Source organism: Myxine glutinosa, chromosome 5, assembly GCF_964187855.1.
Source record: "Myxine glutinosa chromosome 5, kmMyxGlut1.1, whole genome shotgun sequence".
Classification (NCBI taxonomy): Eukaryota; Metazoa; Chordata; class Myxini; order Myxiniformes; family Myxinidae; genus Myxine; species Myxine glutinosa.
Window position 1 is genome coordinate 175,908,866 of NC_136265.1, and position 13,907 is coordinate 175,922,772.

Below are 13,907 nucleotides of genomic sequence, written 5' to 3' on the forward strand. Positions count from 1 at the left end.
TAGTTATTAGTATTACCGGCGCGTGTTTTTTTCACTGTTATTACTTTTCAATAATAAATCCTTATATTATTTTCTGTACATATTTGAACGCAGTTTCCTGGGTGTTTCATTTTAATAGATAAGGCTGTGGAGCTCGTTGCGTCTGGCCTCCCGCGCGTTTAACTTTGTGTTGAGCTTGAATCCGCCATTGAGTTTTCGCCTCGGGAGTGTAAAGTCTCGCAATCGGTCATCCGTGTTACCCTACGGTGTTCACCAAGGGTAGTCACGCGACAAGTGGTGTCAGGAGTGGGATTTGAACCCGTCGGACAAATTTTTTTTGTCCGCGGCGAGACATCGACACGGTCGGGCGTACATTGCGTCCGACGTTCGAATGCAAAATTTGTATAGGCGAGGCGGAGAAACTTAATAATCAATTGGGCATACGGAGCGCGATATCGCGTCTTCGTCAAATTTAAATTGTGTTTTTGGTATTAAAATAAATACGCGCGCGGGAAACAACCTTCCGAAAGGCGGATGTCGGAGGTCGACGAAATGGAGGTGCGCAGCGAGGCCTCCGTCAGCGTCGGGAGTGAGCCGGAAATGGGGGATAAGGAGGATAGCGTTGGAACTTTCCCCGCCGGTGGGACGGCCCCGATAGATCTCCAGACCATAGTAAATTTAATAAATGCTCAGAGGGCCGAGGGTGAGCGAAACCTTGCAGAAATTCGGGGAGACATGAGGGCTCAGAGTGAGCGATTGGGGAACCGGATGGATGCTCAGGGTGAGCGATTAGAGGGCCAAATGGGGATAATGAGGGACGAAGCGAGGGGTACTGGTGAGAAGTTAGACAATAATTTTGAGGGGTTAGACAACGGGATAAAAGAGGTGAAAAATGGGTTAATGGGGGTAGAAAATAGAATGGCTGCCCAGGAGAATCAGATAGAGGGAGTGAAAAATGGGTTAGAGGGGTTAGAAAACAGTATGGAAGGAAAAATTGGGGAAATGGCACAGCAGCTGGGGGAACGAATTGATGGCATAGAAGGGAGAGTGCAAAACCAAATTACGGACAGACTGGGGAAATTTGAGGGTAAAGTAGAAACTCAAATGGGGGCACAGGAGAAGCCAAAGGTGGCAAAAATTGAATCGGAACGGGGGGAAGCTAGATTGGGAACAGGAGAGAGTACGGCCCATGCAGATGTGCACGGGGCTCAGGAGCCGGGAATGGCAAAATTGGGAATTGCACAGGGAATGGCAATTGAAGTAAATGGGGAGACCGCAGGTCCACAGGTGGATGGGGAATGTCCACAGGTGGATGGGGAATGTCCACAGGTGGATGGGGAATGTGTACAGGTAGAGGGGGAATGCCTGCAGGTAAACGTGGAGAGTCCACAGGTGAGCGGGGAAGGAAATTTGGAATGTGAGAGTTGTAATGGGGAATGTTTCCCACATTCTGGCCTGGTTGTTTATCGGGACCGTGTGGATGTCACAACACCCCAACCGGGGGATGAATTTGGAATTGTGCAGCACCAGGGCGGTGGTGCGGAGCAAGAGGGGGTAGAGTTTTTGGGGGTCCATGCGATAGAGCCGGACCGGGTATTTATTGGGGATATTGATCAAAGCCTGGCGGGGCCAGGAATGATTTCTAATGATGAGGATGAGTTGATCCAGCGGCTGGAGACCTGTGACAGTCCCATGGAGGTAGAGCTTGTTCAGGCCCAAAGGAGTCTGGGGGAAGAGGTGAGTTGGTTCGAGGAGGTGGTTGGAATGACCGAGGGGACGCTCACTGTACACTGCTATTTGGAAACAGAGGCTCCAAAATTGGACAACCAGTTGGGGGAGTGTGTTGGCTCCGGGCTGGATTTGGATCTTGGAGGATCGGGAGATAGAGCTTCTGGAGATTTGGTCCCTGTAGGGAATTTGGATCAACTGCAGGGAGGGGCAGAACAACCGGTGGTAGAGGTTGTTCCCTGCAGCTGCGGTTTGGCAGTGGGAATGAAAATTTGTAAAAGAAAATTTAAAATAAAATTACAATGGGAAATTGATTTGGAGCAGCCATGGTGGGGATTGGTCCCCGGGCTGCGGGATCTGGACATGGAGAGGTCATGGGTGATGGCCTCGGGCCAAAGTTGCCCCTTTCAAAATTTGGGTATGCCAGCCAGCTGGGGGGCTGTGATGGCGAGATTTGGACGTGGGGTCCAGCCTTGGGTGTCGAGGTACGAGCTGGGTCCCACGGGGGGTCTGGTGGAGTGTGGCGTCCCTTGTCCGTCGGGGCGCCGTCCGAGCTGGTGGCTCGGGCCGGCAGGGTCACCGGACCCTGGTGGGGGTTAAGACCTCCAGGGAGGTCCGAGGTGGTTTCTCAAGCCTGGGATGGCAAATATTGAGGACCACTAGGGGGAGGTGTTGTGGGTCGCGCTTTGGTGGTGGCACTGCGGACGGCCAACTTGGGACTGATGTGGTGACCACCCGGGCATGCGGCCTGGCACTCTCCTCCAGGGACTCTGGGACAACCAGCATGTGGTGACCTGGCATGGTGGTTGGTCTATGGACGCGGGTCAAACCGAATGGACAGGGATGGAGATAGCCTGCCGGACAACCATTGGGGCATCTGTGGAACGTGATGGTGTGAGCGACCTTCCACAGATGCTCCGTTGTGATTTATGGACTCTCGGGTTGGGAAGAGAGCCATGGGGATGTGAATCGGGAGATGTGTAACGACGAGCCGAGCATATGGGCCATGCTCGGCTGGCATGTGTATGGCAAAGCATCCTTCTTTGGTGAGGTGAGTGAAATGTGACAAATGGTTGGCATGGGTAATCTGTGGGTTAGATGCAAATTTAAGGGTGGATTGTGAAATGCCATGGTGGACACTGTATAGTGACGCCATTATTGATCCAGGTGTGTAGACCAAAGTGTTGGAGGCTGTGATTAAATTAATAGGGTAGCAAGACACAGCTTTCAACTGGTTGCGGGGGCAACTGTGCTGATATTTGGGACGTGGGATGATGGGGATGTAGTTGTGTAGCCTGAGGGTCAACGTGGTGCCGTGCGTGTCCGAGGTGTGTGGACCATGTCTTCTGGGTGGGTCTCCTGGTGGAGCATGGCTGTTGACTGGACCTTGGTGTGGTCAAGTGTGGGTGAGCACTGGGGGGGGCTGCAGTTCTGTAGTCGGACTGGGGGATGATGGGGAGGTGCAGGGGACGTGGCTGTAGGGATGCCACGCACTGCGACCGTGCCCCCCAGGGCCGAGGTTGTGTGTGCGGTAGTGTGTGTTGTGGCAGCAAGTGCTCACCACATTGGCCAGCTGGGGCTGCTGCAGCTGTGTTCCTCGCAGGGGGGCCGAAGGATGGATGGTGGGTCGCACCCTTATGGACACTCATGGGCCATGTTGGCGTTTTGACTGCTCACCTTGTCCCGGTGACCCTTGCACGGTAGAGGTGCAGAGCTGTCGTGGCCATAGGTAGTTGTGTAGTGATGATCACCGTTGGATGCGGATCCACATACCTGCCAGTGTAGTGGGGACAAAAGAGAAATTTGGAAGGATTTGGTAGGCCCAATGTGAAATTTGGGGAATTGTATGGGTGGATTGCACTTTGAACCTGACCAACCTGCAACTACCTGCACTTGAGGTGAGTGTTTTGAGGAGTACTGTCCCAGGCTTCAGGATTTGCTTTGGGAAATTGGGGACATGTAATTTGGAGTTGGGAGGCGGGTGAGAGTGATGACATGGCCGGTGAGGGGATGGAATGGGAGCCACAGTGTCTTGTGGGTGGCGTATGTTTTTGTATTGTGGTTATGTGTTTTGATGTGGTCGTGAGAGTGGAACCTGGAGAGTGTGTGATGATTATTGGAGATAATGAGGGATGATAATTGTGCTTTTGGAAATGTACTTTTGGGAAGATGTGATGGTTTAAATGTGAACTGGGGGGATTTCACATGTGGCAGGCCATGGCAAGCCTTGTAACACCTTTTACACCATCTATGAATTGTACTGAATTGTGCTGAGTTGTGTGGAGAATTGAATGGCAGCGGGGGAGGAAGTGTGTTTTGGGGACCATGGGTGGGGAAGGTGTGTGTGTCCGCAGGTACAGAGCAAGCTCTGAGGAGCGATGCCTGCGGGCCCCCCTCTGCGGCAATTACCCCTGGCAGCCGGTGGTAACTGGAAATTGGAGCTCGTCGGTGGAGGGTCTGGTTGGGCGCCGCGGGGTGAGGAAGTCCCCCGGTGACCCGTGTTGCTGCGCGAAAGCAGGAGGCAAAGGAGCCTGGTGTGTGTGGAGACCCTCACCGGCGAGGTAACGGCGGAAAGGGGCTGTTGGGCTGTCACGGGGCCAAGAGGTAAAGGGGGGGGGGGGGCAATGAATTTGTAAGTCGGTTGACTTGTTTTTGGGACTGCGGGCACCACAGCCTGATGCGCCCCCACCATCTTTTTGTGCGGTACCTCCCCGCTGCCTAGTTGAGGAATGCACACACACGTGAATGACATCAATGCCATGGTCCTGCAGGGGGTGTATTGGGAATAAGTGCTTTGTTGATTTTTGCAATGCCTTGATGACCTATGGAATGAGAATGAGTGGTTAAGGGGTCTGTGTAGCATGAATGTGGGCGAAATCCACCGAGCCGTGTCACTCACCTGTAACATCTGGACAGGGCCCGAGGAAATTTAGGGGGATGCATTGGGGATGGCCCCGCAGGTAAGGTTGAGTCTTGTGGCATCCACCGGGGGACGCGGTCTGTAGACCGGGGTATGTACAAAGGTTAGAGTTTTGAGTTTTGGAAAGATGGTTAAGTTTTGTGGTTAAGTTAGTGTTGTGTGTTGTTGTTTCCTCCCTCCACAGGAACAACGAAGAAGATGTACATACTTGCATGATGGTTAAGGGGTTCAGCATGTTAAGGAAGTGTAGGTAGGTAGTCCGACTCACTTCCCACAGCCCTTCCTGATTTATTTCATAGGTTAATTAAGTGTGTGACAGTAAGTGTTAAGGCTGGAATGGTAGCCCTGCGGTGAACCTTGCAGGAGCTATGGTTCCAGGGGGGGGGCTGTGTTATGAATTTGGTAATGCAACATCTAGAGCTAGGTAGATCTGAATAGGTAGGTATTCGGCTGTCGTGACAGGGACTCTACATGTAATAAGTTATTGATGTTCAGGCGGTTGTCGGGGTAAGATGTATGAGTGTGGATCTACCTGGAGATTCGAGTGTTAAATAGTGAGGGATTAAAGGTAACGCCCCTGTGAGTATCACCTAGTAATCAAACCTTTGTCCTTTATGGCACTGCAAACCACATAAACATTAGTTAGGTCCTTAGTGCAACATTAAATAATTCCCTTTCCCTGACATTGACTTCGTAATAAATGGGCACCACCAGGCCAAGAACACCGCCACAATACACCGCCACCGTTTACACCTCCAAGGCCTACAAACCTCGCCTGCGCACCTCAAAGGCCTACCAACCTCGCTGGCACGTGTTACACCAGGACCGCGGGGTCACGGACGGGAGATGTCAGGAGTCGCATGCCGCAGAGGGCGTGACCTGGGCGAGTTGGGAGGCTATGATTGGCTGAGGAGCGCGCCAATGTGACGTCATCGGCCACCAATATAGGCGACGGTCGGACGCCATTTCGGCAGTTCGAGTGGAGTCCAGAGTTCGAGTGGAGTCCAGAGTTGAGAGAGTTGAGTCGCAGAGTTCGTTGTTACAGTTCCGTACCAGAGTTCGTGGCAGTTGGCACAGGACACGGTTCGTTGCACAGTTCGTCGGAGTTGGCACAGGACACGGTTCGTTGAACATTCGTGACCACAGCTCGTTGCAGTTGGCAGTTGGCACTTGGTTTTGGTTGCTTCGTGCAGCCCTGCGGTGGACCGTTGGAGCAAAGGAGCTCGTGGTGTGTGTGGGCCGTTGGACCGACGAGGCCTGGTGGCGCTTGGAGGCGGACGCAGAGGGCCGTGGAACTTGGAGCGAGGTGTGCGATCGGGCCGAAAGGAGCGGTGTTGGACGGCAGCCACAAAGACGACGAAAGACCAGATAAGCCCGAATCCGCGTACATTTTGAACGACGTGACGTGTTCTTTTCGTAATTAATCTCCCTCGTTTTGTGTTTGATATCAGTCGTGTGGGGACGTCCCGATTTAGTTATTAGTATTACCGGCGCGTGTTTTTTTCACTGTTATTACTTTTCAATAATAAATCCTTATATTATTTTCTGTACATATTTGAACGCAGTTTCCTGGGTGTTTCATTTTAATAGATAAGGCTGTGGAGCTCGTTGCGTCTGGCCTCCCGCGCGTTTAACTTTGTGTTGAGCTTGAATCCGCCATTGAGTTTTCGCCTCGGGAGTGTAAAGTCTCGCAATCGGTCATCCGTGTTACCCTACGGTGTTCACCAAGGGTAGTCACGCGACAATATATTATATATATATAATCAATATATATATAATATATATATACAGTATATACGCTATTTTGCATGAATGTGTAATGGGAGAAGAAATAAAGGGACATTAAAAGATATTGAGAATAAAGGGAGGACATTGAAAGTGATTAGAGTGAACATTGTGGAAGCCCAACAGCTCAGTACAAATGTGATGTTTACATTGCTTTAATAGCCAGCAGGGCTTGCTGAAGAACTTAAATTTTGTTTGTTTGTTGTGATTTCTTCGTTTTCCCTACAGTCGAGCAAAGAGCAGCTGCTGGAAGCTTGGAAAAGGTTTCTTCCAGGACAAAGAATGGCTATGGCCACGTCGGACGTCTCTGCCTTGTCCGGCAGTGTTGAGGTATTGTCGAACAATCGATGTGAGGACTTGCCAGTTCACACAAGTGGAAAAGTAGCAATCTGTCATGACATAGTAATAATGCCTAATATCCCAAATGCACACGAACATGCACAAGGCAGATTTCTTCATATACATGGGTGGTTCAAAGTTGACATGGGCTTTAAATTGAATATATATACGAGTATATATACGTATATACACAAAGAATTAAGTTAAGCACCCCTACACAAAGAATTAAGTTAAGCACCCCCTAATATATATTCTTTGTGTATACGTTTGGGACATGTTGGGACGACAAATTGCGAAGATGGTCCCTCCAATAGCCAATCTGGATGAATTGGAACGTGCATTACATCGGGAATGGAACAACCTGCCACAGCAACGCATACGACGGCTTACAGGGTCTATGAGACGTAGGGTTGAGTCAGTGATCCGATCACGTGGGTCCTACACACGTTATTGACGCAAAGATCGCTAGAGGTCTTCTCAGAACAATGACTGTACGTTAGAAAACATAAACGTCATCCACACTGTCCGTGATGGACCTATAGCTCCATACTTAAATTGAGGTGAAAATATGCCTAAAATTCCCAAAAAATTTCACCTTAAATTATTCAGAATAAAATATTGAAAACGGCATGATTGTTATGTTTTTATGTGACCATAATATCACTTCTCCAGAAAATATAGCAATATCATGGGTATATTACACTGTTTTGACGACAACAAACTTGTAATGTGCGAGGTTGTAAAAAAACGGGGGGGGTGCTTAACTTAATTCTTTGTGTATATATACATACAGGTGAATGGTGCAAGTTTGTGTAAGGATATTTTGTCTACTTTGAGAAAGGTATACAGGAAGTTCAATCAATAGCAGTGAAAACATTTTGGGTAAAACCATGATGGTGGGCAACATAATCACGTGTGCAGTGGAACAGTGGTACTGTATATCATGAAGTTTTTTTTAATGAAGGAGAACATCCAATCAGTTGACAGGACAGGAGACATCACTTGTCGGTGTTGCATGTCTTTTATATGTAGTTGTGTCAGAGAGTTCAAACATTGCTGTGAATTAATGAGCATTCTTGAGCGTTATTGAGCATTCTCACAAGCAACCAAGTGCTGCAAACTCAAACAGGTATTACACGTGTTCATCAGATGATAATATTGACTAATCGACCGATTACAGAAAATGAAATTGCAGAATTAAGAATTATGTGCCAGTGTTGGAAGTGTGGAATCAATCATTCATCCTCACTTGAAATGCAATGAAGGTTAGTGCAAGGTGGGTACCAAAGTATCTCAGGTTTGATCAAAAGGAAACTTGAGTGACCTTGCGACAGAGCTCCTGGAACAATTCCAGAGTGAAATGATTTACTGAAGAAGATTGTGGCAAATGATTAGACTTGGATTATACTAATTTCATGGCAGAGTCAAAGCTCTCAAGTAATTTCTTCTTCCACATGAATGCTAATCTATGAAAAACTGATTAGATTTCAGGGTCAAAGGTCAGAGGTCATGTCAGGTAAAAATGTGATACTTGAGAACAGCTAAGGCCTCAGTCACACTGGATCGTACGATTTCTGGATCGTGCGATTGATGGCAATCTGGCCGAGGTACGACTAATCGTCAATGTTTGCTACGCTCTCCATTTGCGATCGCAAACAGCGATTGGTCTTAGGGGTCATCGTACGATTGGTGGTACGCGTGGTTGTGCGATCACCAACGATTGGAGAAGATCGATCGCAAGATAAATCGTAGGTAATCGTGCGAATAGTGGTGGCGATCAGCGACCAATCGTACGGTCAATCGTGGCGACTTGCGACCGCTCGGACAATCAATCGTGGCGACCTGCGAACGCTCGCACTACCGATCGTGAGGTTGAACGACAGGTGGCACCACCAATCGTCAGGTGGCAGGACCAGTAGCACGACCAATCGTGCGACTACTTGACCCGCGATCATGCACGACTGGTGGTGCGTCCATGCGCGACTGGTGGTACGACCATGTAAGACCTGTCTGCGACCTCTTACGATTTGGAATCGCAGGTCAGAAGTTTTGAACATGACCATCGACCTTGCTGCGACTGATTTTGCTCTGGCAATCACCCACGACCTCTGCGACCAGTCGCGCGCTCTTTCTACGATTTGCCCGCGATTCACAAAATTTTCGGTCGCAGCTAGGTCGTAACCTGGTCGCAGGCCCGGTGTGACTGGGGCTTTAAGGGATTTAAATCAAGTTTGGTACAAGTATGTATAATTATGTAATGATGTGGGCAGAGGCAAATCAAAATTTATAAAATGCAATTTTTATTTTATATATTTAATTTAATTTTAAATTTTAAAAACTTTTGGTATGACTCGGCCGGGGCTTGAACGACCAACATCCCAGATTCAGAGCGGACACTCGAACCATTACATTTTCGAGTCGGGTTCCACTGAATTGAATTTGTCCACAAAAAATGGAAAATTGCATTGTTACAACAACAACAAACAACATGCATTTTAAAAGGCCATTTTCCCTGCTAGAGCGGGGGTTAGCCTTGCGGTCCCCATGACAATCTTCTCCTTAGTTGCATTGTTAAAATTGCATTGTTAAATGGAGAAAATTGCATATCCCAGCCATCCTTTGAGCTATGAAGCTGAAATTTCGACACAATAGTGAGCACATGCTTGGACAATAACTTTACTTTTTATTTTTTCATTAATCAGTTAATTGATTAATTACTTCATTATTATCGATTAATTAAGTACTTATTTATTTCCTTTCTCTTCTGGGCATTATCTCAGGCACCTTTTGAGCTAGAGCTTTGCTGTAAAGGCTATTTTTAATTTATTGATGAATAAATTAATCGATTAATTATTTAATTATTTGATTAATGACAAATATTTTACAGTTACAGATTCTCATGAAACGGTGGTGGTTTAGGTATTCTATTAGCCAATTGATTAATTATTTAATTTTTTATGATCATTATTTATTTATTTTAATTATTAATCATTTATTTATTTTCTTTCTCATCTGGGCCTGGTGTTGGCTTAGCGGCTAGGGTGCCAGCTTGGGATCCTAGGATCCTGGGTTCGAATCCCGGTCGATCACTGAATTAACGCCAGGGGGGTTGACTCAGCCTGTCATCCTTCCGAGGTCGGCTAATTGAGTACCAGTTCACTGGTAATTCCCTGTTTGTCGTAAAAGGCGACAAACAGGGTTGGCGGCAGGAAGGGCATCCGGCCGTAAAACATTGCTTCAAAAAGGGGACCAACAAAAACAACAACAACCACGGTGCCCGAAAAAGGCCAACCCCCACTTTGCGGGGAAAAATGGCCTCTAAAGGTGTTTTTTTTTTCTCATCTGGGCAATATCTCAGGCATCTTTTGAGCTAGGAAGCTGATATATGGACGCGACAGTGACCAAGTGATGTGGCTATAAAGGATATTTTTAATTTATAGCTTAATCAATTAATCGATTAATTATTTATTAATGAATCAAATTTTTTTTTTTTTTTTTGATTAATGACTTATTCAATTAATTTTCAAAAAGTTACAGCTTTGGATGAAACACTGGTGGTTTAGGTATGCTATTAGCCAATTGATTAAGAAAATATTTCATGAGCATTGTTTATTGATTTTAATTATGCAATTAATCAATCAATTTATTGTACACCTCTCCCTCCAAATACAGTCTCTATGAGCTGCACGGCAGTATTGCCGGGTGCCGAAGGCGCCCCGGCAATGCTGCACTGGAGGATATTTATTTATTTGGCATGGGTGTGGTGTACTTTGAATGTATCTGTACTTCTTTTATATAACTTGTTATTATTTATTCATTTTTTGAGAATTGTTGTTGTGGAAACCAGTAAGGTACTATCATTACACACCTCAAGCTCTGTTGTTGCTGCTTACGAGTATTACACAGCACACAACAAAACTGTTAACCGTCCCTGTTTTCTGTAGTTTTGCCTACTGGGAATATGTTTGAGGTATGGATGAATCTGCCATTTAAATGGTTGGACAGAAAGTGACAACATGAAGATTGTCTGATAAGTTTTGTTGTGCAATAATCTGAATGGTTTTTTTGGCAGTAAAATTATCCATTTATCTGTTTGGGTCCCGAGACAAAAAGAAAACTACAACGGCACTCGGTAGAGCGCATACCTCCGCCAGACTGAACATTTTGTTTTGTATCCCACTAATGGGCCAGATCTGGATTCGGACCTGAAACAAACAAAAATCTAATCGCTTGTTCTTGTCACCTAACCAACTCGTCCCCAATTTAGTCATAACTCGTCCACAACATTTTAAAAATATCACACTATATATCGCTTTTTGTCCGATCTCTCAATGGTGTAGATTCACTTAATAAATTAAATAATTATCGTATCCGAATCCATATTCAGATCTTCACCAAAATCGAATCTATTTGTCCTTGTCACACACTCAATCTATTTCGTCCAAATCCGTCCACAACGTTTTTGAGATATCCTGCTATACAGGCTTAACTGTGATAAATCTGAAATAATCATCATTGGCCCAAAAACGCTCACAAAATCCACCCATAACTTTGCCCTCAACATCGACGGTATCCCAGTATCCACCTCCCCTCACATCCGGAATCTTGGCGTCATCTTTGACCAAACCCTTTCCTTCGACAATTACACTAAACAGATCACAAAGTCAGCCTTCTTTCACCTGAAAAACATTGCCCGTCTCCGCTCATCCCTCTCCTCCACGGCTGCAGAAACCCTCATCCACACCTTCATCACCTCCCGTCTGGACTACTGCAATAGCCTCCTCTATGGCTCACCCTCAAAAATCACCAATAAACTCCAATACATTCAGAACTCCGCTGCCCGTCTACTCACCCATTCCCGGACCCGTGACCACATCACCCCCGTCCTTTACAAGCTTCACTGGCTCCCCATCCCCCAGAGAATCCAGTACAAAATCCTCCTCTTGACATACAAAGCCCTCCATAACCTGGCCCCATCCTACCTGGCTGACCTCCTCTCCAGACACACTCCCACCCACAACCTCCGCTCTGCTGGTACCAACCTCCTGACCCCCTCCATCCGGACCAAATTCAGATCCTGGGGGGACAGCGCCTTCTCCATCGCTGCTCCCACCCTCTGGAACTCACTACCTCACACCATCAGAGACTCCTCCTCACTCACCACATTCAAAACATCACTAAAGACCCACCTGTTCAACATTGCATTCAACATTCAACCCACAGCATTTAACCCCTGACAATCTCCTGTCCTTCTCCCTCCTTTTGCTTTAAATTCTTGTCTTTTTGCAATTGTTGTTTTCATGTATTGTTATGCATTATGTTTTCCACTCTGTCAAAGCGCCTTTGGGCTTCATGAAAAGCGCTATACAAAATAAATGAATTATTATTATTATTATATAGTTTTGGCCCTATCTCCCAATGGTGAAGAATCACTTAAAATTTCTACCAGCCGGATCCGGATCTTCACTAAAATCTAATCATTTCGTCCGTGTCACATACACTACCTCTTTGCCAAATTTCGTCTGAATCCGTCCACAACTTTTTGAGATATCTTGTTCACAGACAAACAGACAGACAGGGATGAATGCATAACCTCCACCTTCGGTGGCAGAGGTAAAAAAAAAAAAAAAATGCAATTACAAGCACATTCAAAACATTTCAAATTAAACTTTATATATATAATAAAACATGGGGGGGGGGGGGTGTATGAAATATGTAACGAATTTTTGGATTTGATCCCTGGTTCATGCCCAGGGGGAGCAGATTCAGGGTCACACCAGAACATTTTTAAAACTCAAAATTGGATATTGGATTATTCCTGGTGGAAGTTTTTCGCCAACTTTTAACTTTGCTTTCGGTGGGAAGAGTGGGGAATTGCGATGGCGTGCCAATGACGTCACTCTAGTTTTAATTTAATTTAGGTTAAGAAGTTAACTATTACGTTGTATATACACGACAAAACCCAACGATGTTGGAAAGTCCATCAATGTAGTTGCTAATATTTATTCTGCACTTCTGTGGCCATAACTTTGTGCACAGGACATCAACGTGGAAGTTGGTGAAATTGAGAGAATGTTCCACTCGAGGGATAAAGGAGTGATCACAGCCACAAAAGGATTGAGTATCGGAGGAGGAGAAGATGAAGGAATTTTCATTAAACAGGTTGAAAAGGATTCTCCTGCAGCAAAATGTACAAAGATAAAAGAAGGTGAAAACAAGTACAAACTCATCGATTTTGTTAATCCACTTGAGGTTTTCCAATACTATTTTTCACCCTCACCTGAGGAGGGTGTATTGCATTTGGGTCTGTCTCTCTGTTTGTCTGTCTGTCTGTTTGTTTGTCCACACAGAACGTGAGTATGCTTTTCTCCACAACTATTGGTCCAATTAGACACAAAATTTTCTGTAGAATTTTTCGTGTGCATGAAAGAAAATAAATAAGTGATTAATAAATCACTACGGTGCCCGGTGATGACGTCATGCAGCACCTGGAGATGGAATAGGAAAGGAGCGGTGTACAACGATGACATAAATACAGCTGGATATATTTTATTCACTATTTAAATCCAAGTAAAGGCGATGAATGTTTTCCAGGTGACCAAATCTTAAGTGCAACAGTCTACTTTGACAAGATGAAGTATGAAGATGCGATGAAGATTTTGAGGTTTTCTGAACCATATCAAGTTGGGTTGCAGCTGAAGAGAAAACCTGGTTTGGATTTGTCCGACATCGAGGTGTCAAGTGCTCCAGAGATGGATATCAGGGGTGAAGGAAAGGTGAGATCCACATGATATTTACAAATGTTTTCTACGATTGCACACCAGTGTACATTCTGTTTTATTTTTTTATGGTTTTGGCATCCTTTGACAAACATGTTGTAAAGCCTTTTTACAATTAATTTAAAGATTCTGCAATGCCACGTTTACCACAATGAGACTCAATAGCATTTTGGTTGCAGCGACCATTCTGAATCCGTGTCTCGTACCAAGAGCGACCCAGGAAGTTACGTCACTTCTCCATAGTTCAGTGGCCATGTTTGTCTGAAGTGAAGCCCAGTGTTGTCATGTACTTGGCTGCATATATTTTGAGCAATTTGTATTGCAGCTCCTCCATGAGCTTGTAGGCTTTTTATTTTTAATACATGGTCTAACTAAGG

General features: G+C 45.9%; 1 protein-coding gene across 2 annotated transcripts in view; it reads left to right on the plus strand.

The window, feature by feature from the left end:
* Positions 1 to 13,907, plus strand: part of AHNAK (AHNAK nucleoprotein) — a 91,079-nt gene that overhangs the window by 48,756 nt on the left and 28,416 nt on the right. For both annotated transcript variants that reach the window (XM_068115489.2, XM_078779120.1), the window contains 3 exons: positions 6,641 to 6,742; positions 12,791 to 12,959; positions 13,346 to 13,527. In XM_068115489.2, the coding sequence (XP_067971590.2) occupies positions 6,695 to 6,742; positions 12,791 to 12,959; positions 13,346 to 13,527 (399 nt within the window). In that variant the 5' untranslated portion in view covers positions 6,641 to 6,694. The remainder of the gene's footprint in view (positions 1 to 6,640; positions 6,743 to 12,790; positions 12,960 to 13,345; positions 13,528 to 13,907) is intronic.